General features: G+C 36.8%; 1 protein-coding gene across 1 annotated transcript in view; it reads right to left on the bottom strand.

Annotated features, from left to right (window-relative positions):
- Window positions 1-7,769: 7,769 nt before the first annotated feature.
- zbtb10 (zinc finger and BTB domain containing 10) overlaps window positions 7,770-20,411 on the bottom strand; it is a 63,275-nt gene continuing 50,633 nt past the window's right edge. Inside the window, exons 4-5 of the mRNA XM_052022940.1 lie at window positions 17,147-17,322; window positions 7,770-15,807 (exon numbers count right to left, since the gene is read on the bottom strand). Coding sequence (XP_051878900.1) covers window positions 15,457-15,807; window positions 17,147-17,322 — 527 coding nt within the window. The 3' untranslated portion in view covers window positions 7,770-15,456. The remainder of the gene's footprint in view (window positions 15,808-17,146; window positions 17,323-20,411) is intronic.

The following is a 20,411-nucleotide window of genomic DNA, read 5'->3' as shown; positions in this document are numbered from 1 at the left end:
ATCATAATACTGACTTGATAGTTTATGCAATTGGTTTGCATAGCTTCAGCACTGATTACTGTTTTTAATACCTTATGCCTTGTTTATCAGATGAGATGGAGACTGTATGCAATACAGCACTGTCCCACTTGCCCATCACCACTATCCTCACTGACATGCAGATGGCCAATTCCACAATACATTAAATGTAAACACCTCCAATTTTCTCCAGTCCTACAGTGGCCTGGAAACAGATTTCCTTGGATCTTCTGCACACCCCTTTACTTTTTGCCCTACTGCATGCAGCTCTCTTTAGTCACAAATTCAAAACATACCCCCATCATCATTTGCAAGAACACAGGAAAATAGGAGCAGAGGTCCTTCAAACCAGTCCTGCCATCCAATATGATCATGGCTGATCCATGCCGACCTCAACTCCTCTTCTGTGCTAGTTCCCCTTAACCAGCAATTGCTCAATCTTTCAAATATTTCTGTCTCCACCTAAACTATATCTAATGATCTGATCTCCACCATCCTCAGGGGCAGAGAATTCCACAGATTCACTTCAATATGAGAGAAAAAATTTCTATGCACCTCAGTTCTAAATGACTAGCCCTTTATTTTATAGCTCTGTCCCTTTGTTCATGACTCTCCCACTAGTGAAAATGTCTCAGTTAAGATCTTGTATGTTTGAATAAAGTCACCCCTCATTCTTTCATACTCCAAGTACAGACCCAAACTGTTTAACCTCTCTTAATTGGACAACCCTCATCCCAGGAATTAGCCTGGTGAATTTACTTCAGACGGCCTCCAATGCTATGATATCCTTTTATTGGTAAGGGGACCAAAAGTGTGCAGAGTATTCCAGGTGTGGCTTCGCCAACATCCCATACAACTGTACTGAAACCTCCCCATTCTTAAACTCTAACCCTTTGCAATAAAGGCAAACAATGCCATTTGCCTTAACTACTTGATGGACCTGTCTGCTAACAGATTCATGCACAAGAACACTTAGATCCCTCTTTTGCAGTCACTATTTAGATAATAAACCACCTTTTAATTTCTCTGACTGAAGTGCATAACATCACACTTTCCCACATAAAGCTCCAGTTGCCAGGGTTTTGCCCAGTCACTCAATCTACCCATATCCTGTTGCAGAATCAAAATGTCCTGATCACAATATACCCTTCCATTTATTTTTGTATCATCGGCAAACTTGGGAACCTTGCTGTTTCATTGCCTCTTCCAGGCCACTAAATAGTGTAAATAGTGAACAATTGAGGGCTAAGAACTGATCTCTGAGGTTCCATCCAGAAAAGGACCTATTAATTCCAACTCTGTTTTCTATGTAACAATATTTTTTCAGTCCATGCTGACACACTTCCTCCAATACCTTGGGCTCCAAATTTATGCCCCAGCCTCTTGTGACTCCTTGTCAAATGTCTTGAAAATCTAAATAACTGTAGATATAGTGTTCTATCAGCTCTCCCTATTACATCCTCAAAGTATTCAAGCAAATTTCTCAAATGTGATTTACTTTTCATGAAACCACCTTGACTAAATTTGTGTTTTGATAAATTTGATTAATTATGTATTTATCAATTTTCCTCAATGATTAGTTATTTCCTCTGATTATTGACCCTAACATCTTGCCAGTAATAGATGTTAAACTAACTTGTCTATTGTTCCTCACCTTCTGTCTTCCTGTTTGAACAAGGAAGTCACATTAGCTGTTCATCAATCTTCTGGTACCCTCCTGGAATTTAGCGAGTCTTGAAAAATTTCAACCTGTGGGTCCATTATCTCTGCAGCGACTTCCTTTAAAACCCTTGGATGCAGGCCATCGGGTCCTGGCGATTTGCTAGCCTTTAGCCCCCACAAATTTCTCTAATACTTTTTCCCTTGTAACTGGGATTTTTAACAAGTTCCTTTCAACAATTTGAAATTAGCCAATCTGTTATCTCGGGGATATTTTCAGTGCATTCAAAGGTGGGCACTGCTGCAAAAAATTGATTTGACATACTTACCATTTCTTTGTTTCCTGTTAGTCATTTGTCAGCCTCATTTTCTAGAGGTCCCAAAACTGCCGTACCCATCTATTTATACATCCATAGAAACTTTTATATGCAAGTTTTCCCTCAAAACCAATCTTCTTCCTTATCATCACTTTTTAGTCTTTTGCTGCGGAATCCCAAAGACTTCCCAGTCCTGTGGCCTACCACCAGCCATTGAAACTTTGTATGTCCTACTTGTCAATTTAACATTATCCTTGACCTTCAGTTAACTACAGATTGTGCTCTCTCTCACAGACTCCCTCTTTCAAATTGGGATAAATTCTTGATGAGTATTATTCAAATTAGCTGTTTGAATATCATCTACTGACCTGTCTCTTAGCTTATTTTCCAATCCATCTTAAACAACTTCACCTTCAGGCCATTATAATTGCTCTTATTTAAGTTGAATTTAGTAGTTTTGGTTTTAATTGCTGCTAGTAATTAAACACCTAACTAATCCCTTCTGCCTACACAATATCCATATCCCTCCATATTCTGCACATTCATGTGCCTATCCAAGAGCCTCTTAAACACTTCTAACATATTTGCCTCCACCACTGCCCCTGGCAACACATTCTAGGCACCACGACTTGGCACCCACCAAGCTTGCCCTGCATATCTCCTTTGAACTTACCCTCTCTTACCTTAGAGGCATGCCCTCCATTAGACATTTTAATCATGGTAAAAAGATACCAACTGTCTATCTCTGCCTCTCAATCTTATAAACTTCTACCAAGTCTCCCCTCAGCCTCCGCCGCTCCAGAGAAAACAAACTAACCTCTCCATATAGCACATGCCCTCTAATCTAGACAGCATCCTGGTAAACCTCTTCTGCACCCTCTCCAAGGCCTCCACATCCTTCCTATAATGGGGCAACCAGAAATGAATGCAATACTCCAGATGCAGCCTAACCAGAGTTTTATAAAGCTCCTGATTCTTGAACTCACTGCCTCGACTAATAAAGGCAAGCATGCCATAAGCCTTCTTTACCACCCTATCAACCTGTGTAGCCACTTTCAGGGAGCTATGGACTTGGATCCCAAGATCTCTCTGTACATCAAAACTGTTCAGGGTCTTGGCATTAACAGTGTACTGTCCCTTTACATTTGATCTCTCAAAGTGCAACACCTAACACTTGGTTGGATTAAACTCTATCTGACATTTCTCCACTTGTATCTGCAACTGATCTATATCCCACTGTATCCTTTGGCAACCTTCTACACTATCCACAATGCCACCAATCTTTGCATCTTCTGTGAACTTACTAACCCACCCATCCACATTTTCATCCAAGTCATTTTATTTGTCACGAACAGCAGAGGTCCTAGTACAGATCCCTGCTAGTCACAGACCTCCAGCCAGAATAAGTCCCATCGACCACTACCCTCCATCTTCTATGGGCAAGCCAATTCTGAATCCAAACGGCTAAGTCATGATGGATCCCATGTATCTCAATCTTCTGGATGAGCCTACCACGAGGGACCTTATTACACACCTTACTAAAATCCATGTTGACAACATCCACAGCTCCACCTTCATCAATCACCTTCGTCACCTCCTCGAAAAACTATCAAGTTAGTCAGTCGTGACTTGCCCTGCACAAAGCCACGCTGACTGCATCTGGAACTCTATCATATTGTGGTCACTACGTCCTAGGGGATGTTTAACCACAAGCTCGTTCTGATTAATCCTTCATTACTCATAACCGTATCTAAATAGCCTGTTCCCAGTTAGGCTCCAAAACATCATTCCAAAAAGCAATCCCTGACACACACTACAAATTCTATAATACCCTTGCCAGTTTGGTTCGTCCAATAATATGTAGATTAAAAATCTCCCATGACAATTGCAGTTCACTTCAAACATGCCCAGGATATTTCTCTATTTATGTTCCATCCTTTCGAGAGGTCACATTTTGGCAGCTGTAGTCTACTCCCATCTGTGTCTGCTTTCCCGTTATTCATGATTTCAACCAAACCAAATCTACATTACTAAGCACTGCCTCTGTATCATGACTCAACATCACTCTGATACCTTCCTTTATTAACAATGCTACCCTGCCTCTTTTCCCTTTTAGCTATTTCTTTTGGAACACTGTATAGCCTGGAATGTTGAGCACCCAGTCCTGGTCACCCTGCAACCACATCTCCATAATAGCTATTAGATCAAACTCACATGTTGCTCTCTGTGCTGTCACCTCATTTTTTATTGCAAATGCTACGTGCATTCAAATAAAGATCCTTCTGGATTTGCTCTGTGCTGCATACTTTTGTTTACATTTTCGGCCCCAGTTAAGATCCATTTAAAAAGCTGTTAACTCCACCCCCTCCCAAAACTTCAAGATTTCAATATCCATTTTTTATTTACAAAACCATGAGATAACTTGACTTCAACTGCATATTAAAGTCGCTATCTCATCTGATTAAAAAAACACAATGTCTTAAAAACAGTAATCAATACTGATGCCTTGCAAACCAGTTGCATCCACTATCAAATCAATGCAATGGTGGCAAAGGCTTTTGGACATAATTTTTCCAATCTCTTTTTAATATGAAAATCCACAGCATCCTTTGTTCAAGAAGGGGGAAGGGAAAGGATAAACCGAGGGACTGTAAGATAGTTATTCCATTGCTAAGTGTTGGAATACTCCTTTAATTCATAAGTGATTAAATAAAAGCAGGCATTTCAGAACCTATGTTTTTAACCATGGACAGCCAGCAAAGCTTTGTTATAGCACGCCGTGTTTGACGAACTTAATATGTTGGAAAAGGTAACCAATAGATGTGTACAAGAGCAAGAATAGCCTCCTGCAACCATGAGGGCTTTGGTGCCCCATCTGGATGCAGTTATAATCTTCATATCTGAGGGAAGATGTTCTTAGGGGGAGACTATCAGAAGTTTAATAGATTGATTCCCAGATAGCAGAACTAATGTATGATAGATTGGGTCAATTAGGCCTATATTCCCTGGAGTTTAGAGAAATAAGAGATCTCAGAAATCTGTAAAATTCCAACAGGTATAGACAAACTAGAGGTAGGATGGATATCTAGGAGTCCAGGACCAGGGATCACAGCCTCAGTATAGGGAATATTCCACTGAGAACCAAGATCAGGTGAAATTTCTTCACCTAGAGGGTGGTGAACCTGTGGAATTCTCTGCACAGTAAGCAGTGGATGTTAAGTCATTAAATATATTCAGGTATTTCTGAATGCTATAGAGGATATGTGGATCAGCAAGTGCAAAGGGCCAAATGGATTACTACTGCTCTGATTATGTTTTCTAGGTTTCTAGTTCAAAAGAATGATCTTACGAATATAGTAGACAAACTCAACCCTTTAGGACTACTTTATTAGATCAAATGAAGGCCAAGAAGCAATTTGAAATTTCCTAAGATGTGGAGGCTTTTAAAAAAACATTCTTGCATATGGTGACACTGACAAGGCAGTTTTGCCAGCCGTTGCTGTTCTTGCACTGTGGAATTAGATTTAAGTGTATGCTGTGTAAAACTGATATCTCACAGAGTGAACTGTTACTGAATGAGTGCGAATAGGAAAGAATTTTTGCCTGGGTAGAAAATTTGTGATCATCAATTTTAACATGAAAGTGAAGAAAGGAGGCAGAATCCACCCCACCCCCCGCCTCCCCAGTTGGTTTTTGAAGCATGGAAAGTTTTTTGCTATGACATTTTGTGAATACCTGTGTCCTGAGGTAGCTACCAGGGTGTTTTTTTTAAATAAAGAAAACTGGTCACTACTTAAAGCAGAAGTAGATACAAAACTATAGAACATGGCATTGGAATCAGACTTCCATTGCTCTGTTAAAGAAGTGTCAGAAATAATAGCCTGTGCTTAATAGTCTGCTTATATGCTGTAGTTTTCTTTCTTCTTTAAGCAATCCACCCAACCCACTTCACTTCACACTCTTTCCCTTTCCATTGAATTACCAAAAGATACCTGTTATAAGCCAGATAATTCAAGATTCGTATATAATTATTCACTCCCACATCCGTCATTGTGATTGTGACTTCACTGTGCTTGTCACTTCCAAATCAAAACATCCCATTTTGTCTTCAATCCATCAGTTCTACAACTTGAACAATGCAAAAGCATCGCAAATGATTTTATTTTACCCCTGTTTTAGTCTGAACAAGTTCTTCTTGCCTGGGGTAATGTCAGCTATCTGGACAAAAGGTACACTGGTTTTCTGAAGTAACATTACAATTCAAGTTTGTATTTGCATAATCACAAGCTGAAATTCTTCCAGGAACCAACACAGTAGAGCATTTTGGAATGCGATTGTTTATTTCTCCCTTGCATTTAAAAAAAAAATTATCTAGAGTGATAACCTGGTGATTTATTAATACAGCTAAAGAACCTTGTTACAAAAGAAGTAATTTTATTGTCTGTTTCAAAACTTGCAAATAGCCTGAGTATAAATAACCGAAGATGACTTAAAACTAGGGAGAACCATTTTCTAGCTCCAGTGGTGCAGTTAGTTTCTTAGTAAACTAAACCATTTTTGATATTTGAAGCTTTGAAAAGATGCCCGCTAGCGTATTGTGAAGAAAAAAAACTCCATTTGAATAGCCTGCTCAGAAAATGGGCTCAATTCTTGGAAACTTGTCCTGCCATTTAATTGGATCTGGGGATGTGGCCAGGGCCAGATCCAGAACAATATTTTTAAATTGACATGGTAAAACCAACTCAATACGGTATCCTCCACTCCATTAACTTAATAGTTCAATTTCTCATCACCAACATCAAGAACCAATACTATCTCAACCTGCTGTCTTTTTTCATTGATGGTGAGGAATGAGCATTTGAAGTTTTGGATAGGGATCTTTATCAAAATACTTTTGTTGGGCAAGTTGAGAAATGGTATCCAAAAGAAGAATGCTGGCATATTTTTGCCTTTCTGAAATAGCAGATTCACTGTACATTTTATACATCTATTATTGTTACATCAGTCATATTTTTAAGGTGATTTCAAAACTAACCTTATATGTTCATTGTACTATTCCCCCCCCCCCCCCCACTAATTCATACCTTAAAATTGCACTTTTTACCCTTCAACACAAATATGGCTTCCACTGCTCTTTGCTCATAATGTACACTTGCAGGTATCAAGCGCAATTTCTATTAGTATGCAGTAAGTGAAACAAAACAAACTAAACAGCTGCATATTGCAGAATATGAACAACTTCCATTTATATAGCACCTTTAAAACAGCAAATTATCCCAAGGCACTTGGTAGAACTGTTATCAAACTAAAACTGATGGTAAGGCACACAAGGACAATACAGTAGATGATCAAAGATGTACTCAAATGGGTAGGTTTTAAGGAGCATCTTAAAAAGCTGGAAGTTGGGTAAAGACTTGGAAATATTTAAGCAGGGACTTCTGAAATTTAAGGCCATGGCAGCTGAAGGTACAGTGACAATAGCCGAGTAATCATGAAGGAGGAAATAATAATTTTTCTAAAATTCACCTGAACATTAGTAACCAGCCCTCTTTACTAATATTGCTAAAAATTTAAGTTTAAAGATCAACTCTGTTCCCAGAACATGATTTAATACATTCTCAGAACTAGCCACTTCAATACATGAGACACACTAATTGTCTGCATTGATAGTGGAAATCACAAATTCAACACAGCTGTCTGATTAAAATCACGTTCTTATTCAATGGTGAAACATATGAAAGTGTGATTAAAGATCCAAGATATCAAAACAAATCATTCAACATTTGTGTTGAGTTTAGTACAAGTATAGCACCAGCTTAGACAAGCAAAAATAGTCACCAATAATAGTTAAGTCTTTACAAAAAGAATTTACAGTTTACTGCATACAATCTACAAACTGATCATTTATCAAATTTACATATTAAATCACATCAAATCTAAAAGAAAATTAGTAATAAGAAAAAAATGAATGTGCAACACAGAACCATTTTTCATTATTTAAAGTGAATCCTTTATCTTATATCCATAATTCATGTATTTGTGGTTACCCTGAGGCCTTTGGAGAAACATGGGAAAGTTTGGAGAAAAGGAAATAACTTATTTACTCAAAATAATCTTTTTAAAGAAAGTCCAGGCTTTAGTACAACTTATTTAATACACAGAACACTCCTGGCCTTAATTTTAACATTCCATTTCAAAAGTAAAAGCAGGTTTCAAACTAAATGTTTAATCTTATCTGAGGTCAGCCATTAATTATTCAGACATATTCTTCCATCATCTGGTGGCATAAGGCTCTGTGCTTCTGGCTACAAGGAAGTATAACTTCTGGTGGCCATAAGTTTAGATTTTGCATAAAGAAAATCAGATTAAGAAAAATGCTTCCCCCCCCCCCCCCCACCTCCCACAACACCATAAATTTCAAATGTCACAGTGCCTTGCATATAATGAATTACCAATAATGCACTAACTGTTAGGCAGCATTTGTTCATAACTGAATTTCACCAACAGCACTGAGATGACCAGTCTTTTATGTTACCAGGTGCAAAAGGAATGATCACAGAAGCTGATAGAACCCCGTGCTTTTATTTGACTAGTATCATGGAATCCTTAACATGATCTTAAATGGACAGTTTCTCCATTTACCAGTTTCCCCCATCTTTTATCTGTTTTTTTTAAACAACACTACTTTGGTCTACTTCCTGAGGTTTAACTTATTTTCAACAAAATCAAGAGAAAATGACTTTGGTTTAATCACGAGCAAAATGCAAAGTTAAGATACTGAAGTTGCATTAGTCTGTAACTGAAATAATATAGTGCAAGAACAATATTCAGCAGACCTCAGTGTATTGAATATAAGTGATTTAGAGCTTGGAGTTTCTTTAACAAGTTCCAAAATTAGAAACACAAATTGTTAATTTTCTAAAGGAAAAGTTTTCCCATAATTTTACATACAAGCATAGAGAAGCATAAAGAATCTGCCTTGGTAACGTGTCACATTCATAATAACAATGTTTTTCTTCTGTTCAGTGCTTCAAAACTACAGAGAGTTAGGTACAAAAAGCAACTAAGGAAAGAATATGTGTATATGGTGCCACATTATATATTTTGACACCCACAAGAAAAAGAAATGTTACATTGTTGATCTGGGTTTTGAAAATTAACATGCATAGTTTCTCAGTCAGTGTTTACAGAATAACAATCCTCAGGTACGATAGCAATACAGCAAGATTAAAACCTCCATCAGGCAATTACGTAGATGTTAATGCATATAATTCTTTTGAATTCAGGCTCTCTATGGTTTTATTTCCTGTTGATCTCTATAGAGAGTTGAAAAATTCATCTTCTGGATCACTGCTCTTAACCAGTGTGCAATGAAACCTATAGTGTTTGTTGCAAAGGTAGTGGTACAATGCTATTTTTATTTTATCTGAAGCACAGCTGGGTCTCCCAGTCACTTAATATCACAATTTTCCTTCTTGCTGGCTAAACGTTTGAATGATTTTACCCCTTTTCTCCTTAAACTTTTCATGCCATTTACTGTTGCCAGGAAGTGAGAATATAGTTAAATCAGTGGATTATTTTAGCTTCAACCCAACAAAAATCTGAACATTGACTATTGGGCTTTTGATCCCAAATTCATTTGTAAATCACTTTTGCAAAGAAAATCCTCTGCCCTTAACTATTAAGCAACTTCAAAACAAAACACAAATGTTTGAGGACCATTAATCTCTCAAGAATGAATGTTTTTCTTAAACTGAGCTGCAATCACACTAATAGGAAAATATATAGTTGCTGCAGTGTATATATATTATTTGTATAAAGTATTAAAAAAAATTTGAACTTGTGTTATGCTGCATCAGCTGAATGCGATGCACTATCCAGAAGCTCATCCTAATTTAACCTTACTGAAATGGCTCCCAAGTCAATTCTTATGTGACTTAATATCATTTACTATAACTTAATATCAATATAATCGGTGCCCTTACACAATTTTTCCCCTCCTCTTTTGGTACAAAAAGCTCCATTATTGCAGAACAGCACGTTTGGTCTGCACACTGAGTGAATCATGTAATAATCCCATCATCAATGTTCTGCTGAACAGATCAACCCACTTGTCATCTGAAAGTCATGACTCCTAAATTTGAGGTAAATTCCATGGCCAATTATGATTATCATAACTAAATTCATATAGATTTATAACAAGGACAATTGACTTTCTACAACTTGGATTCTGTCAAGCTTGCATGTGAAGATTCAATCACCTCATTTTTCTAGTCCTGAAATCCTCCCTTTCTTCTCCCTCCCCCATATAAATAAATCAGCTGCTTTATGCTGCCACTATTAACTACAGATATTTATTACACACAGCAGTCTATACAGTGGAAATAAATCCATTATACTAAATAAATAACTGATAGGAAACAAGAATGGGACTAAAATGTACTATGTTTAAAGGTCTGCAAAAATTACTTTCCAAAAGCACAGCTTATTAATCTTGTCTCATGGATAATTAACATAACTGCAGTGTTACAAATTGTCAGACTTGCTGATCACATATACAATATAAACTTTGTTTATGGATTAGACACACAACTGCCTTAAACAATAGAATGCTATGTTTCATAATAATCAGTGGCGGGCAAATCCTCACAGGGCACAATTCTTGGCTTTCTGACATTCCTAAACCTTGCTCAGCCCTAAATCCTTCAAGTTTGTCAAAAAACTGAAAAAGGTTTAATCTAATTAATTGGTTTGCTATATCCAATTTAAACAATTGTCAACGTCAAATGGAAAATTACAGCTAAAGACAGAATCCTTGATATAAATGCAATTAATATCTTAACTGTTATATTTAAATATTTACTCCATGTGGAATACTTCAAAACAATTCTTATTGCCCTTTAAAAGAATAAAATTGTTTTAATAAACTGAAATGATAAAACTAGAAGAAACTACAAGAAACCACTCAGAATTTTACAATTTGCATTTCTGTATAATTATCTCACATTCTCTTAAATAACCATAATATTGTATTTTGTCATATATCTTTGGTAATTATGGTTACTGAGATCTAAAGCTGAGGAAAATGGATCATGGTCCATCTTTTGGAACAGAAAATTATTATCTTACTAGCTGTGGCCTGAATTACAGTGGCACTAGTCTTTACAACTGTAAAATAATTTGCTTTACAAAATTATCCGTTTTTAGCGTAGACCATTCCAATATACACCAACACCTTCAAAAACTAAGATACTCTTTCCAGTATTGTACAATGATGTCTCATAATGAAACTATTATTTCAACAGGGAAGGGTCGAATAAAGAAAAAACAGATTATAAAGACTACTAATTCCCTTCTGTACCAACATTAGTGCATTATTGATTTCACAAAGTGATGCTTGCAACTCTAAAACTTTCTGGCTGGGGTGCAGGGGCTTAAATAACATGGAAGCACACCAAACCATGGTCTACTTACAGCATTAGTAGAGAACAAAGAGGAAGATAAATGGCTGAATGCCAGTTAGCAGATAGTAGGTGGAAACCTAAATGGGGGGAACATTAAAAAGTCTCAGAAATAAATAAAAGCAATTATTATTGGACTGCAAATAAAAATAGGGCTAGAATGATCTGAGAGTCAGCACTATATTCTCAAGGGAAAAAGGGCTGTAAAAGAAACTGCATAAATTAGTAGAGAGTGCAGAAACAACATTAAGTGGCCTCAAACTCTTACAAGGCAATATCTATAGTTTTATCGGAGCCAAGGCAAAAGTTTACTCTAACATGCACAATTGTCAATGCAGTGACATCACTGTGTCCTGTTTCCAAACATGGTAAAGTGCATTAATACCAACCTGTAATAGTATAAATAGTAAAGACTGTATAAAGGATTAACTTTATACAATTCCTAAATTATTTTGATCTTAACTTTCCATAAGACTGCTTCTAGTATTAAAAAGGTAACACATTCTTCAAAATTCTAAAATATTAAAAAGACATAAATATGAACTTATAACTGTCAAGTTACTTCTTATTTGGCTTGAGAATTTCTAGTTAGATAGATATGGTTAAATCGTGACATCAGTGACAAAACCAATATGGATTACCAATCAGAAACTGGCATGGAAGCAGAAAAAAAGCTTTTTGAAAAAGATAAGTATCTGAAAATAGGGTATGAGCAGAATAGTATTGAGCTAAACCTCTTTCAGAGAGCCATTAGAGACATAACGATGTAAAAGGTGTAATGAGCCATTCTGCACTGTTAATCAAAAAGTTCAGCAAGCCCATTTTAAATCAACTTCTTCATGTCTATATGCAGAACTTACAGAATAAGTTCATACACAAAATCACCTCTCAGTTTTAAAGCACAGTACAGTCCAATAGCTAAGTGAAGAAATATTGCATTTCATATGGCAATGCATTGTAGGTACACAGATCAAGGGCCTCTGGCTTAATTTGTGCTGAATTGGATGATCTCATTCAGGACAGAATCAGCCAACATTCCCGTTACTAATCAATTCCAGCAACACTAGCTTGAGGAAAAAGTCTGTAGAGGTCTTTGAGTAATGGCAGGATCACCTTTGATGCTCTTCACATAAACAAATTACACATATACTCAAGATGCCAGTTTTACGCTACTGCAGGATCGTCAGATTAGGACAGTTAAAGCCTAGAAAATTAAGCTGAAATGCTGAGGACACTGCATTGCATAACACAAAACACAGTGAAGGGAATTTTATGGAACACAATTTCCCCTTAGACTACCAGTCCTTATTTCATTTCCTCCAGTGCTGCACAATTAAATTGTTGTTGCTTTATTTGATAAAAGTTACTCATCCAATGCAGTTTGGAAATTTGAGGTGTGAAAAGTGAAACTGAACTTGATACAGTCATGTGCTGAAAAAATACAATCGTCTTTTAAACACGTCATTCTTGTTTGATGTGCTCATTTACAATAACATTAAATGTCAACTAACAATACCGTCTCTAATTGCTTCTGTTTCTAACAGTTCTCTTTTCACTAATAATTCTACTTGTATTTCAGTTTCAGTGTTCCAGTCCAATAAGGGTACATGATTTCTCAGTACAGAAAACCCAGGCTTCTGAAATCAATTCCTACTCCAAAACACAGAAGCACCTTCCCAAATTATCAAGAAGAAATCAAGAATATTCTCAACTACAAAACTGGGGAAAAAGTTTACTGATATAACTTAGCTTAATAGTTTTAAAGACTTAATAAAAGTAAATGTCTGAGCTCAACTGAATCATTGTCATTAGCTATGGGAGTATTCAAAAGCATTGTTGTAGATTTGGCTAGATTACTTGCACTGGGCAAAAATAAAGCAACTTGGCCTTTACAAAGGATTTAATGTTTTTAATTTCTATTCTGCCCATCCTTCAAAATGTCTGGATTGAAGTAACAGCCTCAAATTCTCTTAACTACACACAAATTCAGCAGTTCTCATGAAAGCTCAACTTGAAACAGTAACTCATGCTGTTCTCTCAAAAGATGCTGCCTGACCTACTGAACACTTACAGAATTTTGTTTTTTACTTAAGCAGGTCATGTTTTTGAAGCAGCTTCACTGTAACACTACATTGAATAATTTAGGTTTAATTCAAGAAATTGTCAGTTATTTCATAATGATGCCTTAATATTAATTTACTTGGAAGTGGATCATTTGCAAATTGCCCAGTTAGATCAAACAATCCTCCTATTCTCCATCCTAGCAATTTCTCTTTCCACAATGGATCAGCTTTAAACAAAATGGCCAACTGAAGAACGCTGCTAACAAAAATATTGGCAGCCTTACTCAATAATGTAAAACAAAGGCCATACTCAATAGCAGGTAAACTGACAGACCAAAGTTGAAGTGTTTTCCTTTGCAAAACTACTGGTGTGTAGTGGCAATTCATAATGTAGTGCATAAAGAAATTCAGGATCAAGAATGCTGGGGGAGGAGCATGTAACTTGTATACTAAATAGTTCATCAAGTAGCACGCAAGCTTTTGTATACGTCATACCCAAACATTACTTTTTCTCCTGTAAAAGGGAGAAAATACTATTCATTGCTTTTCAGTTAATCAGAATTCAGTTACACTGGTGACTAATTTATTCTGTAAGACACAGACTTAGTCTGTTTCAGAACAAGTAAGTTATCAGCTTAAATGCACACATCCAACTGTTTCCTCTCAGTTCACAGAAATAAGATTGTATAAAGCATGGTCTTCGTTAATGATGCTGTACAGTGAATTTCTTTTGTTTAAATGCCACAATCAGCACTTACTGAAGATGCCATTTCGTAGATTACTTCTTCATGGAATGCAGTAAGATTGCGTGCTGACTTTGTTCATTTTAAGTGACACACAAATACTTTGAAAGTTAAAAGCTACTAGCACCTACATAATATAATCATTAAGTGGGCTTTCTTGCCTGCAAGGTTGAGCCTTGAAAATGCAAAGAATAAACAGATACTCCAGATGTCAAATTCCAGACCCAATCCTTCAGAAATGTCAAACCCTATCTATTCCACTATTACAGTTTCAGCTGGGGATGGTCAGACTCCAATTGCAATATTGTCTAGTCTTGCTTGCCTTTCATGGAAAGAAAAATACTGCTTCCAAGAAAATTGAAAGGTGAACAAAGATCCTGAGTGCAGGGAGTTGAGTTATAAAGAAAGGCTAAAGAAATACAAATAATTTTCTTTGGATAAAAAAGCGAGTTTAAGACGGCCCAAGATGGCATTGTCAAGACTAAACCCAATCAACTAATTCAGGCAAACACTGAGGCGAAGGAATACAAGGGACAATTTAAGAATGAGAGGAATTAACAAAATAGTTTGCAGAACTGCTTCACCTAAAATGTAATGCTAATTGTGGATTAATCATCAGGAAGCTAGTGAAGTAAACAACAGGAAGCTAGTGAAGTAAACAACACATATGGTTTCAAGGAACAAGTGGATGTTTTGTTTTGAAAGAAGCAATACACTAAAAAGATAGGTAAACCCAGGGGTTCACCATTGCAGAAATGATAGCTTTGTTTGAGTCTGACAACTTTCTCCTATTACAAGAGATTCTGTGTTATTTTCTTTTGTATACCAATCAGTGAGACAGTCTCTGCATGATCTTGACACTTCAGGTCACACACAACTACATTTTTGCCTAATACTTTTTTGTTTAGATAGATTTGTGGGAAAAGAACATGGTAATATCAGTTTCAGTTGTTATAAGGAATTGCCCATCACTGACTCCAAGACGCTTCCATCATTACTGTGGTGAAACCACCAACTACAATCATTAAAATATCAATTATCCAATAGTTACAGCTACCAGCAAAATATGAAAAATTTAGTGTTTTTTGCCAATCCATAATCATTGCAATTCAAATAAAATTCATAGGGTTTGCCAATACAGTGAACAAACATAATTACACTTCCCAGTTTTATAACATAAGGGCTTAAGTACCAGCTAGTCATTGTCTAAAATGACATATGTCTCACTAGCCCCAGCATCTTCCCATTGCTCTCTATCGATATCCCCTGCTCCTTCTTCATCTGGTATGTCTTCACCAACCATTCTCTCATTTTCTTCCTGCTCCAATCCACCTGGCTCATCCTGTTCTTCTTGCTGCTCCTTAAAAAATTCTGGATCAACCATCAGGTCCATACCATCATGGTCACCTTTTGGCTGTCTATCACCTCCAGAACAATCCAAACATACGCCATATCTTCGAGATCCGTGCCTAATTCCAACACTGGCTGCTAGAGTGAAGAACTTTTTGCAAACCATACATTTGTACTTTTTATCCTTCTTATGTACCTGTGGAGAAAAAACAAGAAAATCAGTTGATCAAATACAAACATGCAATTCTTGTTGTCAATGTTTTCTAATAAAGTTAGTGACTGGGGAAATGAAAGATGGTACATTATAACTAATGCACAATTCTGCTGAATGCACAAGAACTATTACAAAGAGGAAATTGCTGAATTTATTAGATTGTGTAGGAAGGGATGTTCATATACTGTTAATGCCTCAGCTAAGAATTGTCCATATATACAAGCTTTTCTTCATGTCAGCCTTTTTCAGTCCAAGAACTTCCAGCTGAGGTTATGAAATTATAGATACCTTAAGCACTAGAGATTAGAATTCTCTTCCCTTTTGTTTTGCATTCTTAAAATCTGTTTTGATTATCTCATCAACCTGTAAGAACTAAGTTGAAGAATTTCAGTCAGCATAGTGTAAGGAGGGCCAGAGGAAAACAATGGAACAGCAAGAAAGCTAGTACATCAAACTTCACACAGAAAGCAAAATACACAACAACAAAAAAGCAAGGTAACTCACAGAGATACAATCAAGATAAATTGACACTGAACCAAGAGACACAGGGAGGGAAGAACCAAAAGTTTAGTTAGAGATAGACTTTAGAGAGGGCCTTAAGCAAAGAAAGGAAGATGGAAAGATGTTTTCAAAAGGAAAATCCAGATTGGCTAAAGACAAGCTTCTTAAAATAGAAGGCCGCAAGACCTCAGATGGATATTTGTATGGTCCAGGCAGATTAAGGATGGGAAGGAGTACTCATGACCATGAAATATTTAAACATTAGGTTAGGAATTGTAAATTGAAGGCACAGGTGGATCATGTAGCTAACAAATGTTACCACAAGATAAATAAGTGAGGAGGTACGATTTTGCAGCAGACATTTAGATGACCTGAAGTTTGAGGACAGAAAACCAAAATGGAAAGCTCTGAAACAAATGGAATGTGGTGGCGAGAATAAGGGTTTCAGCAGATAAAGGTTTCAGCAAATGAGCTGATGCACAGGTGAAAGTTATATGGGAGAGATTTACTAAAGATTAAATTCATCCACTATCTGATTCCACATCTGATTATAAAAATTGTGACAAAGATTAAAGAATAATGCTTTGGTATTCCTAATCTCTAAATGGAAGGAACTGTGGTTCATCCGAAGAGCAGAGGTGACAAGAAAGGTACGGCTGTATTTGGTAAGCAAACATGTTTTAGGATGTTACCAAAATACAGCAAGATCACAAAAAAGAGGCAGGGGTCAAAGAGAGCCAAGTAAGTACTTAAAAACAAGTCAGGTTCCAAGATCTTCAATCACAGATTCATAGTTCTTATAAACAGCACTTGTACTTACCAAGGAATGTCTCTTAACATGTTCTCTTCGGGTGAACAACTTTCCACAGATGTCACAAGCAAAGGACCGCACACCAGTATGTATTAGCTGATGCCTCTTCAATGTGCGTCGATACTTGGCAATGTAATTACAATGTGGACATTTGAATTTATTCTGGCTACCAATTGAAGCATCACCTAGCAGACATAAAATTCAGGCAGTTTATTTACATTCCTGTTAAAATTAGGCATTATTCATAATTTTAAATTACTACTATTGCAAAACAGAGCAAAAATACTTTCTCTATGTGATGCAGATAATTGGCAAGGTAAACAAGCTTTTAGATGTACCCACCTGCTAATTCTTTGAATTTAGATCTCTTTATATAACTGGAGGTCATTAAGAAAGTAACATAAAATTACTTTACAGATAAATAGCTCATTTAATTGCAACAGATTACAGTTATCCTTTGTAAGTAAATTTTAAACATGTTTAGAAGAAATTTTGTGATCAGTACATTTCTGTCTCAACAAGGAAGGCAACATTACTGAACATAGTTTTAGGAAATTAGCAGGACATGTGGAACAAGCATTAAGGAACAAATGGGAATCAACAATCACATCAGATGGTTTGATATAGTTAAGGAGAAGGATATCAACCACTTCAATGTTAAAACGTTCAACTAAAGAACGGCCAATTCCAATGAGATGATAAGGCATCTGGTCTGGAAAATCAGAAACAAAGCTTGAGATTCAAAACTAATTAAACAACAGCTGGTCTTTATGGCAGAGGTGTTTCTGGTAGTCCAAGTACATTCTCATGAAGGAGGAAGAGAAGGAATTAAAGCCAGAAGCCTCTGGATGACCAAAAAGGTACAGAGTAAAACTGAGCAGAAAAAGAGAGCATATGACAGATTCCAAGTGAGAACCAGGCCAATTACAGGAAGTTTGGAGGGCAAGTGAAAAAGGAAGTGAGAGAATTTGAGAAAAGGCTATCAGCAAACATAAAAGGAAAATCGGAAAACCTTCCTTTCGCTAAGTGAACTAGGGTTGAAAGAGTGACCAGAGACAAAAAATGAGTCTACTCATGGAGGCAGAGAACATGCTTGAGCTATTAAATGAGTACTTTATCAATGAAGACACTGCTGCTGGAGCTTCAACAAAAGGCGATATACCTGAGATTTTTGACGTTCTAAGAATTGATAAAAAGGAATTATTATAAAGACTGATTAGCTGGTGGGGGTGGAGAAGGGAGGAGAGAGAAGTTGTAGAGGTCACAATCTTCTGACATCTATAAATTCAGGGTAGTGGCCGAGGACTGGAAATTGCAAATGCTACACTCTTGTTTGAAAAAGGGTTCTGAGATACAAACATCAACTTCAGTTAGTTTGACCCAGTGGGGAAAATTTTAGAAACAGTAAGCAGGGCAAAACTTGCACTTTGACAAGTACGAATTAGAGAAAATCAGCATGCATTTGCTGAAGGCAAATTGCATCTAAATTAGATAGCTTTTTTGACAGTAACAGAGAAGGCTGGTGAAGGAAATTGAGCTGTGGTTGTGTATTTAAAATTCAAAAAGTACAATAGACTCATCATTAAGACTCATCATTGAATCCGTGAGATAAATATTAGATGTAGCAGCACAAATAAAAAAAAATGGTTAAGTAATAAGAAATAGTAATAAAAGATTGTTTTTCAGGCTTGAGGGAAGTGCACAGTGGAGTTTAAGGGGACAGTACTAGGTACACTGCTTTTCTTCTTTATACATACTGATAAATTGGACATCGGTATACAAGACAATTTCCAAATCTGCACAATGAAACAAAACCTGGTAGTGTAGTGGTTAGTGTAACTCTATTACAGCGCCAGTGACCTGGGTTCAATTCTGGCCGCTGTCTATAAGGAGTTTGTACATTCTCTCCGTGTCTGCGTGGGTTTCCTCTGGGTGCTTGATTTCCTCCCACATTCCAGAGACGTATGGGTTAGGAAGTTGTGGGCCTGCTATGTTGGTGCTGAAAGCGTGGCGACACTTGCGGGATGCCCCCAGAACACTCTACACAACAAGATGCATTTCACTGTGTGTTTTGATGTACATGTGAGCAATAAAGTTATCTTATCTTACAGTGAACTGTAAAGAGGATAGTAACAGACTTCAGGGAGATACAAGCAAGCTGCTGAAGTGGAGAGATGGTAAAACTGTGGAAAGTTGCATTACATCTCGATTAGAGTAAGAGGCAGCATTGACTCAATGGGTCAATTAGTCTCCTTGCATATTTCTCATGCAAAATATTTGCTTCAATTATTACTGGCTGACATTCACTATTTTAAAAATATGCCTGTTGAAACAAGAGAACAAAGTGCACGGATGTATCAAATGATCTGGAGTTTATCAATGACTGACTGATTAAAAACTTGAAAACCACACTAATGTGGTAATTGTCCTACAGATCAGATTAATGAATGCATACCCTTTATATGAAATGGCTTTTGGTGCAGTAAAAGCCAACAAAATGAACACTGGCTAGAGTTTGTAGCTACCTATTGATTACATTTAGGAACCTTGCTTGTATCTATATTTCTCAACACCTCTCTGCCTCCTCCTCATTGGCCGAGCAACTTGTCAGCAATATCTGGAAGCTACCAATAGGTATGCAATTGTACATTAGGAAACTTTAATGCTTGAATTGACTCAGAAGCCTAATTTTTACATGCACTAAAATAGCATTGATTGGCATGTTCATACTGTTTTACAAACTGCTGTAAAGATTGTGATCCTGTAATTCAAGGCTCACAAAACAGCACTGTCAGGTTCCTTTCTATAAAGAGGTAGTTCATTCTATTGTATATACATTATACAATAGAATAATATTATTCTATTGATCAACTGCAAGATCACATCTACTGCCAGTGTGTGGCCTTGCAGCTACTACCTTGGATTTTAGCCCTCAAAGGGACAAATGCATAATTTAAGGAGCTATCTTCCAATTGTATTGCATTCTTTCAAGAGAACTGCTTCAAGAATGGCTATTGCAATAAAGGGAGAAGGGACAGAGTATACTCCCAGTATATCAGAGAAGGACTTAGACAGATTGAAGGAAAATATGAGCAAGAGGAAAGTTTTGTGTGTTAGGGAATCCACGGAGGTCTCTGTAAGGAGCATACCACAGAGTGGATGTTATGAATGCCGACACTTGGGAAAACATGCAAAGAAAGCAAGTCACTATGTCTGCTCTACTGGAATGAAGGAAATGTTGTTGATCTATTCCCTACTTGAGTATGGATTTGGT

This window comes from Pristis pectinata, chromosome 9 (assembly GCF_009764475.1).
Source record: "Pristis pectinata isolate sPriPec2 chromosome 9, sPriPec2.1.pri, whole genome shotgun sequence".
NCBI lineage: Eukaryota > Metazoa > Chordata > Chondrichthyes > Rhinopristiformes > Pristidae > Pristis > Pristis pectinata.
Note: the sequence above shows the minus strand (reverse complement) of the source record. Positions and strands in the feature narration are given on the sequence as shown.